At 38.4% G+C, this 11,966-nt stretch overlaps 1 protein-coding gene across 1 annotated transcript in view; it reads right to left on the minus strand.

Annotated features, from left to right (window-relative positions):
• Positions 1 to 4,469: 4,469 nt before the first annotated feature.
• isca1 (iron-sulfur cluster assembly 1) overlaps positions 4,470 to 11,966 on the minus strand; it is a 12,943-nt gene continuing 5,446 nt past the window's right edge. Inside the window, exons 2-4 of the mRNA XM_044110919.1 lie at positions 6,958 to 7,011; positions 6,316 to 6,421; positions 4,470 to 5,474 (exon numbers count right to left, since the gene is read on the minus strand). Coding sequence (XP_043966854.1) covers positions 5,326 to 5,474; positions 6,316 to 6,421; positions 6,958 to 7,011 — 309 coding nt within the window. The 3' untranslated portion in view covers positions 4,470 to 5,325. The remainder of the gene's footprint in view (positions 5,475 to 6,315; positions 6,422 to 6,957; positions 7,012 to 11,966) is intronic.

The raw sequence follows: 11,966 nt of genomic DNA on the forward strand, positions 1-11,966 counted from the left end.
TAAATACAAAAAAAGTTTCAAACAATTATTTTATTTGTTAAGGGGAAATTCTATCCAAACCTATCCTCTAATCCACATAAGTGGCTGTACCATAACTCCCATGAAGCAGTCAGTCACAATGGAGTGTTTCAATGCATGGATGGTCCATTTAAGGTCACACCACACAATGGGATTATGTACAGGTTTTGACTAGGCCATGCTAAAGAGTTTAATTATAACCCATTCCTTGTATTTTGTTGTTCAATGTCCTACTGCATGTCCTAAGAGCTCTTCAGGGGAATTTTACAAACTGAGAACCAGATTTTCTACTTCAGGATTTTCTGGTAGAGACGTATGCCCATTTGTACAGGTTCAGAAACTTCCATAATTTGAGCAAATCACACTTTGTCAATTGTCTTAACTTAAACATAATAACATGCTCAGGATCACAACCGGTATATGAATTCCAGGTTCTTGGCTTATAAATATATGGCTTCTAACATCTTACAGATTAAATGATGCTGAACCACAACATAAATTTCCTTCTAAAACTTTTGAAAAAGTACTTGATATAAACATTAAAATAAGTTCTAAATGAGAGTGTCCATATCATATAATGTTCATGAAATGAAGTGCACATTTTCTGCTTGCTGAGCGCTTTTTTTCTTGTTTTATACCTTATGTGAAAATATCACAATGTCATCAGCGTAAAGCTGGAAAGGGAAGCATGGAAAATTCCCATTATGTATTGACTGACAATGACTTGTTATTGGAGAGGACCTTTGAACAGTAAACAAGATATGGTAATCTTTCAGACATGTTAATTTGAATTGTACAAAAATGGAGGTTGTGTCACTTTGAATTATTTACATTTACATAAACCTTTTACAATTTAGGAAACTTGAACACAGACAGCTTTAAGGTGTTTTCTAACTGAGACTCACTCTCGGATCTGCCGAAAAGAAAAGAGAAAACTATGTGCAAGATGTTTTATTATTGATTTGACCTGGATTTCTAAAAGGGAGATTACATGAACATGGCTGAATCTGAGAAGTGTAAAAGACAAACCATCAGGCTTCTGTAGTGTATTGCACACTATATGACACTAAATAGTGCTGTGTGACTATAACAACAGTCAAAGTTGTTTTCTATGTGATTCAAACTGTAAAAATACATTTAAGAGAAAAAGATGACTGATGGATGACATTTGAGTTGCGATTTCATAAAAGTCGAACAGTTTATAGTTCTTCTCTCAGTTGTATGATCAGAGACAAGGTGAGACGCCAAAAAGTTTTGCAGATAGAAAATAAAATGACACTTCAAATTTGACTACAACTATTTAGTAGTTACTCATTGTAGTGCTATAGATCTTGGTATTCAGGCATGGAGCCTTTCAGAGTTTAATATGTAACTTATTGTGGAAGCTGAAATCTTAAGAAGAAGTTTTAAAATCCTTATTTTACCAAATACCACCTCTGGACTTGAGTGACACAAAGTGTTGGAACTATGGAAACCATAACTTTATATACTTAATACAGGAAATAGGCCTCTCTTCCAATGGCATTACACACACGAGTAAACACAGCAGTTAGACGTTTCAACACAATAATTTTCATACAGGTACTTCCTGTCTATACCAAAACCTTCTTAGAATCAGCAGAGTTCATGTGAGTTCATGTTCTACTCACCTGTCTGTAGTAAAAATGTTTTATTCTCACTCACAATTGTCTTTAGACAGAGACCTATGGTTGTTACAGCATTCTATGTTCCATTTGGAAAAATCATGCAATATTAGTTTGGTGAAACTATATAAATTTTTGTTCTCATCTCCAGAGTTAACTTTGCAGTGCATAAGAAGGTATTTGCCTGCTTAAAGATTGTTTCTGTTATTACTTTGCTCTATTACTTATAAAACAAATAAATTGTCTGTCACTCATCAAAAGACTTTTAAGATATTTATTCATCACATTTAAATATGAGTGTTCATTTTTTGCATGCAAGCACTCATTTAGAACTGGGTGATTTTAGTACTAACAAAGTGTTTACGTAGTTCCCCATTGTGGCGCTCCTCATATAACATAGAACAATGGCAGGAAAGGAATGTTCAAAGGCTTTTCTGAAACTATTCACCAAAAACATAAATCACTGGAGAAGTTCAAGTGAAATGACCCTAAATCTGATCTCTTCCAGGCATTGTTGTATAAAAGGGCATTTCAGAGGAAAAATGTCCAAAGATTATCTGTTTGATTCAGGTTTCAACACAAAACGACATGAAAAAATTCTAGTGTTTTACCGATTTGTATGAGGCTGATGGATGGAAGTAAAACATGTCAGATTAAACTGAATTCAGTGTCGCTCCTTGGTGGGAACATTTATTTCTTGCTCATGTTTTCTCTGTCAGCACTGCAGCAATATCCAGTCATACCGCAAATATTTCCCAGGTTTGCAGCTCAGTTTGTCTTTTGTCTGTCATAACATTTGTTTAGATGGTAAGTGAAGCTATGCACCTTGGATTATTCGAAACACCAGAATTACTCAAAGGCCTGTACTGCTCATCTCAGCAGTAGAGACTGATGTCTTTGGCAAACTGCCACTCCTGTGGGTGATGTTCAGTAATGAATCTTCTTCAGCTGATATAATATATAGATTTTATTTTAAACTCACTTTTGACATCACTGCAGGAGAGTTGTTGTGCTTCTCTTTATGCTTTTTTTTAAAAAAAAATAAATAAATAAATGCATAAAGACAAAATTACATAATTCTTTTGAAATTAATGTTCTGCTCTTGCATCACCCCTGAGGGTTAATTATATTACTAGAGTAAATTTTATTCACTAATTTGACTAATCTCATCTGGATATACATTCGATGTTTTACTATTGAATGTGTTTTGTTTTTTAATTTGTCTGTTTGTGTTTTTGCCCCAATCATCTTTTGGCAATAAAAGGATGATTGGGGCAAAATGTGTGGCAGATGTGTGTCCTTCATTCAAATACCCTAAAGACTTAAGTATTTTGGTCTACTAATGGTGGCAGAATGATAGTCAGTACAGTATGGATCTTCTGGGTTTACTGATGCTCAATAAGCTTTCAATAAGCACTGGGGAGGCTAACTTATTCTCACTGAATGAGTTCTTGAATCAATGTTTCACACTGATGATGTGTAGCTGTTTTTCTTATTGCGTTTTAATTTGTATTGCATTTGCTCGAGCAGCACGTTTTACATCTCTTATACCACCACAGTAAGGACAGATTACGAGTAGCTCCACCCGAGAAAATTCCTTGACATTGAAGGGATAGGATAAAGAATCTGGAAAGGTTTCTACCAGATAATTTTTCCTCTGAAACAGATTGTTGGATAGCTTTATGATGTTCTCAGGCAGAATGGCTCTGGTTCGAAGAGCAGTGGTTTTCCCTGTTTGGTTCAGGATGGACAGGGTGGCGCTGATGTTTCTGGTGTCAAGCTGTGAGATGTCACAAAGTGGCGGTCTCCTCTCAGCCAAGCCAATCAATAGGTCTGACACCTGAGAAGAGACGTATAAGACAGAAACCAAGTTTGACTATAAACTGGAAATCAGGTGTGTTTCAATCTGTAGGAAATGGCAAACCCTTTAATTTCTTTGAAAGAAGTTACTTTTTTTTTTCTTGAAAGTATTTTGATCAGTAGTTCTCAAGACTCTTTGAGGGTTTTTCAAAGGTTTTCTGTCAATCTTGACTGAAAAAAAAGAAGACCACCACAAAACCAGCACACAAAAATGGGCTTCACTTTTGTGTGCTGGTTGCCTTGTAAAGCTGAAAACACCCAAACAGGATCTACCAAGAGCCATTAGAAGGAAAGCTTATCTGTCTGCACATCATACGGATTTGAAATCTGCAAAATGTGATCGTTACTCAAAAAACAGCAAAAGTGACTTGATCATCTTCCAGATAACTGCTTTTGCTGCTTTCAAACAAACCTGGATGCTAAAGTTAGCAGAGGTCACATGCTGCTGATTTCGAAGCTGAACATTACAGATAACGTAGACAGGAGCTCAGTTTTTGTTTGGTCAAAAACATTCATTTGAGCAATCTCAAAATTGCATCTTATTTTAAATACACTTTTTACCTGTTACCTTAATTCCATAAAAATCTCTGCTTTCAGGATCGCCATCCTTGTTTAGATCATCCATGACTCCTCAACAATCTGAAAACAAAAGAAATATCAGGCTGTCCTTCTGCAATTAAGTAAAACAGCTTCTTGCTGAGGAAAGCTAGATCTTATGAATTCAGTAAGTTGAAATTTAAATGATCATAGCAACATGTGCTTTTTTGTTTTTCTTTCCCATAGAAAGTACACCTGACTAAATACATCTGTGGATTTCTTCCCAAACCTGTTCATCCAGTAAAAACAGAATTGTAGTTGTACAATTAAATTGAACTGAATAAAATTAGTCTAAGTAAACATTTCAATAGATTAAAGTCATAAAAGCAAACTGTAGACGAAACAGAACACTTCATTTAGCTTTTTTATTATTCATATGTACACAGACATATTGCACAGGTTAATGATTTTAAGAGCATACAGTCAACACAAACAATCTTGGCTCTAATCGGGCTAAAACAAAATACCGGAAACCTTGTGTACTCTTACATAAGGATACATGTTCTGTGCGTTTGTTTTGTGCGTATTTGTTGAATTTACATGTTTTCTTCTATTTACACATAGATAAATACATCCATAGCAATGTTACAAGCTGAAAAAACAGCTTCAAGACACTCAAGCTTCTCCAGTTATCCCATGGATTAGGCTGGAGAACAGGACACTGTGGTGCAGTGCTTTTATCAAACAGCTGATGGTTTGCCTTAACATCTGGACTTCAGTGGAAACTGGATATTTATTACCATCCTAAACCCCAACAGTTTTAAAGACCAAAACCTCTCCAGCTCTCCGATTTCATCGACACACCTGCTTGCACTACTTTCTCCTGCATTTACCATTAGATCAGACTGAAAATATTATTATAAAAAATAAAAAAAATTATAGGCTAAAAAAACTCCATCTGGCTTCTGAGGTCCTAATGTTTTCTCAAATACAGAACTGAGAACAGTTAAACACTAGAGGAACTTTAACCTAAATTCATTTCTGGCTTTGACTTCAGATTGTTTTGAAGCCTTAACTAGGGCAAACTAAAATGCATAGTTGGATTGATCTGGTGTGTGAATGGTTTGCAGGAAGAGCAGCGGCAGGAATTGAGCGGTGTCCACATTGCGTTGATTTCCTCACACCCAGCTTCCTCGTCGGCCGTCCCTCGGTCTTGGGAGAAAAAGCCGGGGTTCTGAGCCGGGGAGGGGCGGCGGCTCAGCGACGCTCAGATGTTGAAGCTTTCCCCGCAGCCACACATGCCCTTGATGTTTGGGTTGTTGAAGATAAATTCACTGGACAGCTTTGACTCTACAAAGTCCATCTCAGTTCCTAAAAGGGTGAGCTGAGCCTTCTTCTCAATAAACACTGTCACACCTGAAGGAAAACACAAAGAACCACTTTTTATTTAAACTAAATTAATCTGGAGCTGTAAACCTTGGTAATTGTTTTCTTCAAAAAACTACAAATATTCAAAATACTTTTTTTGCACGGAAAAGGCCTCCTCTCCCCTTAAAAGATGAAAGATCTAAATCTTTTGAAATGCCTGAGTTCTAGTGGAAACATTTCCCTAGAAGCATCTGGGGACAAAGCCTTGCAGACCTTATAATGTTTTAAAAGAAATTGACTAAATTTAATCAAAGTTTCTTTAAAACATTTCATTAAACACATATCAGTTCACTTTCATTATTTTATTTGTGTATTTGCTTTCTTATAACTATCAAAATACTTAGTAATAATAAAATTTGAAGCAACATTTTACATATAAGGCTGCACAATATATCACTTTTGCAATATCAGTATGCACCATATGGACATTACAATTTAATAAGTTATATTCCAGATATGATCAATCTTATGTTAAAACTTTAAAATGAAGTCTCGCTGCAACTGATACAACTGAGTCGGTTATGTTGCTAAAGGTCACTGAGAGTTTCAAATTTCATAATGACAGATCAGAACCAGAAATGAGGAAAACAGAGATCTAACGGCCAATAATGTAATACTATGCCGTCAAAATTATTTATTTTATGTATGTTTGTGCATTATCCATAAACAAATAATTTTTTTGGGAGTTGCTGTTGCAGCAGAACACAGAACAGATTATACAGACAGTCTTCTTGTTTCCAGGCCATCTTAAAACTTTGAGACCACCATGAAAAATTCAACCTCATGTAGCCTGCAGTCTGACTGTTATATAATCAATAAAAACGCTTACCATCCTGGAGAACTTCCTCATCCGATTTCTCTTTCTCTTTTGTGTATTCCAGAGTGTAAGTCAGGCCATTACAGCCACGTGTTCTCACTCCCACCTTCAAACCAATCTGTTGATGATGCAGCAAACATATATCAACACACACCAACATACAGGAACTAATAACCAAACAAGTGCAGGTGTGTTTTCAACAAACATTTTAGTAAAACAGTCAACTCAAAATCTCTTGGTTTTAAGTTTAATTATTATATTTAATGAAAAGTGCACATTTCAGAAACTTAGTTTACATACATTAAGGCTAAGAATTGATGCTCTTCTTGTCTCAGTGCTTCTGTAAACACATGTTGAACCAAAACCCAATAATCAATCTGTAGAGCTACTGTAGTCTCCTTCAGAAGACATGACTCAGGGCTTTTGCAAAAGGAAATCAACATTTCAACAGAACTGCATTTTCAAAAAACAGAACTAACTTCAAGACAATTTTCTGTCAACTAGAGAAACCTGTTTGTTTTAGCAGTATAAAAATGAGCTACTCATCAAACCAAACTCAGTTTATCAGACACAACCTGACAGAGCACATAAAAGATAAACTACCTCTAAAAGAAAAGAAAAAAAACATTACAGTGAATCATTTTGTCTACTCACATATTCTGGTTTGTCCTGCAGCAACAATCTGATTTTGCTCACAGCTGCAGGAGTCTACAGAAAAAAAAAGAAACAACAGAACATAAAGCATGAATCGCAGAGCTAAAGAACATGTTGGAATTCTACAGAACATTCTTGGAAAATAAACAGCAATGGATGCACAAAAAAATATGCAACATCGTTTGTTTCTGTTGTTTGACACCTTTCGTTTGACTGAGATAAAACAAACATATTAGAGCTTGTCTGAAATGCCAGCCTAACAGCATAACAAAATAACCTGAGCCACATGAAGGGATTTGGGACTCAGAGTTGAAACACTTGGGCCAAAGGTACTAATCCCTTAAAGCACTTAAAGTGTGACCATCAGTATGTGCTGCTGTTTTTAAATACACAGACTAGAGCTGTAATGTGTACTGATTTACAGTCATGATCGCAACATCACGAAGTGCAAGAAAGCAAAGGATTACTTAGACGTAGTTACTGGTTAGCTATGTAGTCCAGGTTTTCTGTGTTTATTGCCTGCAAATGAATAATGCATTTAGCGCATTGCATTAACTCTTGTTATCCACACCTAAAAAAAAAATGATAGTGGCTAAGATCTTATATTTTGAAGCTATAATAGAGACCAAACTGTTCCACAACTTGCAGTTGATTCATTACACTAAACAGTTTAAAAGCAATTTGGTTGTCAGCTATGTCAGGACAAGCCGAGACCATTATGTGCAACTGTTAGCCTCAATAGATCTTCATCAAATATGTAACATATAATAATAAAGATCCCAGTTATTCCTTGTGGGTTAAGTAACTTCACCCTCCTGTTGAAGATCTGTTGTCGTTGGCTGTGACTCCTGTCATGACGTAGCATTTACTTAAGGCTTTATCTCCGGAGGACAAACACATTATCTTGCTGCGACACTGTAAGCAGAGACCCTCAGTTGATCGGCTACATCAGCAACGTTTTAACCCGCCCATTTCAAACGAACCGTGATCACACTCACTACTTGCTTTTTGCTCCATTTCATTTGCAACACCACACTGGGTCTGTTTGGCCACGCAATTTACATAAACAGAACACTTTAGATAAAACACTCTGATTTTTTAAATCATTTTGTGTTAGGATAATTATTTTAAAGGAAGTAATAACAGAAGCCACAAAATGTATGAACTTAATTGGGAAAATTGTCAAACATTCACACAAGGATCATCCAAAATTCGATCATTTGTGCCCAATTGAGTTAAAATACAGCTAGGAAACTGAGGAACGTTACAGTTGATTACCTGTGATTAAGCATAAATAATGAAGATGTTTTGTTTTTTTGTCTGTAATGTATGAACAAGTTATGCTTTAAAGATGGTGGCCTGTTCTTTAACAAATACTTATAGTAACACAAACTCTAATGCTTAAAAAAAATTGATTGCAGCAATATGACTAAAATCACAAAAGATCAGCTACTTTCATTCTGAACAGCTACTGCAATGACTGCCAAGTGTTCATCGGAAATAGATGAAAACTTTAATTTCTTCAAGTGGAATAGAGTGGAATGAGCTGACAACCAGTCAGTCACTTTATGCTTCTCAGGGTTTTGTTTGGAAGTGTGGCTAGAATATAGCCGGCTAATCTGTGTGTTTGCATTTGCAGCAATGTGGACACTGCACCTTGTCAGTTGTGCTGAATAGAGCTGAGCCAAAAGATGAAGCTTTAAATTTACCAGATGACCTGCATTCCTAACCTTCAGTCCCATGCAGCCACTAATGACCAAAAGAATGAGTCCAAGCAGCTGGAATGATTTGCTCCACAGGGTGGACTCGCCTTCTGGGATCAGGAGCTCAAAGGAAAAAAGGCAGCTCATCCACATCAGAAAGAGTCAGTAGTGGCGGTTTGGGGATTTGATAATAGATGTGTTACTGTGGATAATTTTTTTTGCTCCATTTGGTGGATTTATAAAAATCTGAACCGTTTTTATTTCACATTACAAGTTGAAGTTTCAGTGATTTACATTTTTGAAATCAGCTTAGTAGTGTGAAATGGTGAGAGGAATACATGTGTAACCTGGTTGTTATAATTACACAAAATGTCTTTTTTTTTGTTATTGTTTGTATTGTTCTCTACCTGACCGAAAAGCTGTCATTGTTTTGAATGTGTTACTTTAAGAACGGTAGCCCCTCCTTTTTATTTCTTCTTCTATGGTTTTGACTTTAAAATGTTTGTGTCCCTTAGCCCCTCGCCTTTTGTCATGTTGTCCTGCGGGAGAGGACTTGGAGCGGGCAGCTTGTAACAATTGTTTTTCTGTTGGATATTTTCGTCAGAATAAATCGTTGAAAGCCAAACAGAGTCACGGCCTGACTAACATCTAATAACCTGCACAACGCAGAAGGGATCCGGTTACACTTGGTGCCGTCTGACCCGCTGTAACGTCGAACCTCCACTGCTGAAGCTGCTGCTACGTTGTCCCTTTCCCGCCTTTGACGTCTTGCCCCGCCTTTGCCCTGCGCCTTGACTGGCAGGCGTTGGCGCGCTGTATCCTAGCAACGAAGTACCTGTTTCTGTTGGTCTTCTTTTTTGTGCACCTCGTTTTATTCAAGGGAAGAGGGAAATAAGTGAAGAATAATTGGAAAAGTTTTTAATTTTGTAAAAGTTTTTTGTGTGTGTTTTGGGACAATAAAACAATCTTAAAACGGGTACATGATCAACAAATAATAATAATATTAATAATAAAAAAAAAAAATGTAAAGACATGAAACCAGTCTGTTTATTACCCTTTACCTGTAGATAAGGCTGGTTGTTTTTTTTGTTTCTTTTGCTGACTGTTGCATATGAGTTCTTGTGTGACTGATTTGTTTTTACACTGTTGGGTATCTGCACTTTATTTTTGACATCACTTCTTTTTGATCCACTGTTATTTTCCATAGCTTTGTCTGTTATTGTTTGATGAAATGTCTGACACTGAGGTACCTTTTAAAGGTGATGAAGTGGACCGGAAGGTCACTTTTAGTTTGGGGAGGGGCCAACATTACATGTCATTTGGAAGGGGTAGACCTATGCCTCTTAGTCCATATGAATTTTCTGTTGATCAGCTTGGGATGAACCCCCCACCTGTCCCTGCTGCTGCTTCTACACCCATTGGCAAAGCAAGGTCTGACCCTACCCAACTTGTTTCTACTGAGGCTCTCAGTGGGGTGATTGCTGATCTGGCTAAGCAGATTGGGGACGCCATTACGACGAATCTCAATGGACTAAACCCACAAAGTCAGTCACAGTCTCAGGTTGCTGACAGCCAACCAAGCGACCTGACCGATCAGTCACAAATGAGGTTTGTTGTTCAGTCTGATATTAGAGCACCTCCATATTTTAAAGGTGACCACACTGACACCTTCTCCATCCAGGAATGGGAGGGTTTGATGAGATGCTATCTGTCAAGGATGAGATGTGTGGACCCTGTAGAAATGTGTGAGATCATCACATCCAGACTTATTGGGAAAGCCAGAGATGTGGTTCAGGTGTCGCTTCGTTGCCAGCCTCAGTCATGTAGTGACAAGTTGGTTTCTACTGTTTTCGATATTTTGAAACGCAACTTTGGTGAGCTGATCTTCTCCAGTTTGCCAATGAGAGACTTCTATAACATCCTGCCAGCTGATGGAGAGACAGCCATGGACTACTGGATTCGACTGAACAAGTCTATTGAAGCAGCTGATGAGTGTTTGCGTAGGAGGGGGAAGCAGGTGGAGGATCCAGGAGCTGAAGTTGTTACAATGTTCATCAACCATTGTCCTGATCCTGGTCTAGCTCTTTCCTTCCAGCTGAAACCTGTGGAGGAGTGGACTACTGCTGAGGTCCAGAGCCGCCTTGATAACCGTGTTGCAAGTCTTAGGAAGCCGATGGTCACTACAAAGAGGACTCTTGGTTCGTCTGCGGGCCCTGTTCTCTCCTGTCATCCTCAGCTTGGTGCTCAAACGCCTAGTGCTGCGTTGTCAGCTGATGCTACGCCATTTGCTGTCCGTTTTCCCCAAGCTGCTTTAGCATGTGATCGTTCCTCAGCTTCAGGGCCCTTGAATCAGCAGCCACGGCAGCATGTTGCTCCACAATCTACATCCTTTCAGAATACAGGTCCACCACAGTCACCTTTTTCCTCCAGTTCAGGAGTTGAACCGCCTCATCAGATGACAGAGATGTTTGATAAAGTTCTGTCTCTGTGTGCAGCTTCTCTTGCTACAAAACAGAGTGGTCAACATGTGAGGAGTTACACACGTGGTTCTAAACGTCCTCAGCATGCACCATGCAGGGTTTGTTGCTCGGAGGAGCATACCACACACTCACACTGCAGATTGTTCAGACTGTGTCTCAACTGCTTCGGTTCAGGACACATTAAAAGGGATTGTCCTCAGCCTGCTCATCACACACCGCAGCTGTCCTCCCAGCATCCTAATTTAAACTAGAGAGCCCGTGTGATGAGAGGGGAAGCATGGGCAGAGTGGATAATACCCTCATGGATGCATGCTCTGTTTATACTGAGTGTTGCAATACTTCACCTGAGAACAGTGTAGTGATTTTCTTGGGGTCACAGAGAGTTCAGAGGGCTAGTGATTTGTTTTATGCCTCAGTTTCAGTTAGTGACCAGACTACACTGAGGGGAATGTTGGACTCTGGGAGTATGTCGTGCACATTGAGCGTGGAGGCAGAGAGCAAGCTAAGAGCTGCGGGTGTTGATTTGATCCCTCTTGCGGTCCCAGAGAATGTGGTGCTCGTTGGGTGTGGCGGCCTTCTCACGCAGCCTCGATACATCTATGAGTTGAACATTGAGATCTATGGCTTCAGATTTACAGTACCGACATTTTTGATACCTGGCCAACATGATGAATTCATCATTGGTAGCAATGTGCTCCGGCCCCTTATTCAAAGAATGAAAACTGATTCGAGGTACTGGGAACTCATTACATCTAACACTGCAAACCCAGAGTGTGAGGAGTTTTTGCAGCTCCTGAGTTGTGTTTCTCGGTGGTCAAACTCTACT

The sequence above is a fragment of the Gambusia affinis genome, linkage group LG03 (genome assembly GCF_019740435.1).
Source record: "Gambusia affinis linkage group LG03, SWU_Gaff_1.0, whole genome shotgun sequence".
Lineage (NCBI taxonomy): Eukaryota > Metazoa > Chordata > Actinopteri > Cyprinodontiformes > Poeciliidae > Gambusia > Gambusia affinis.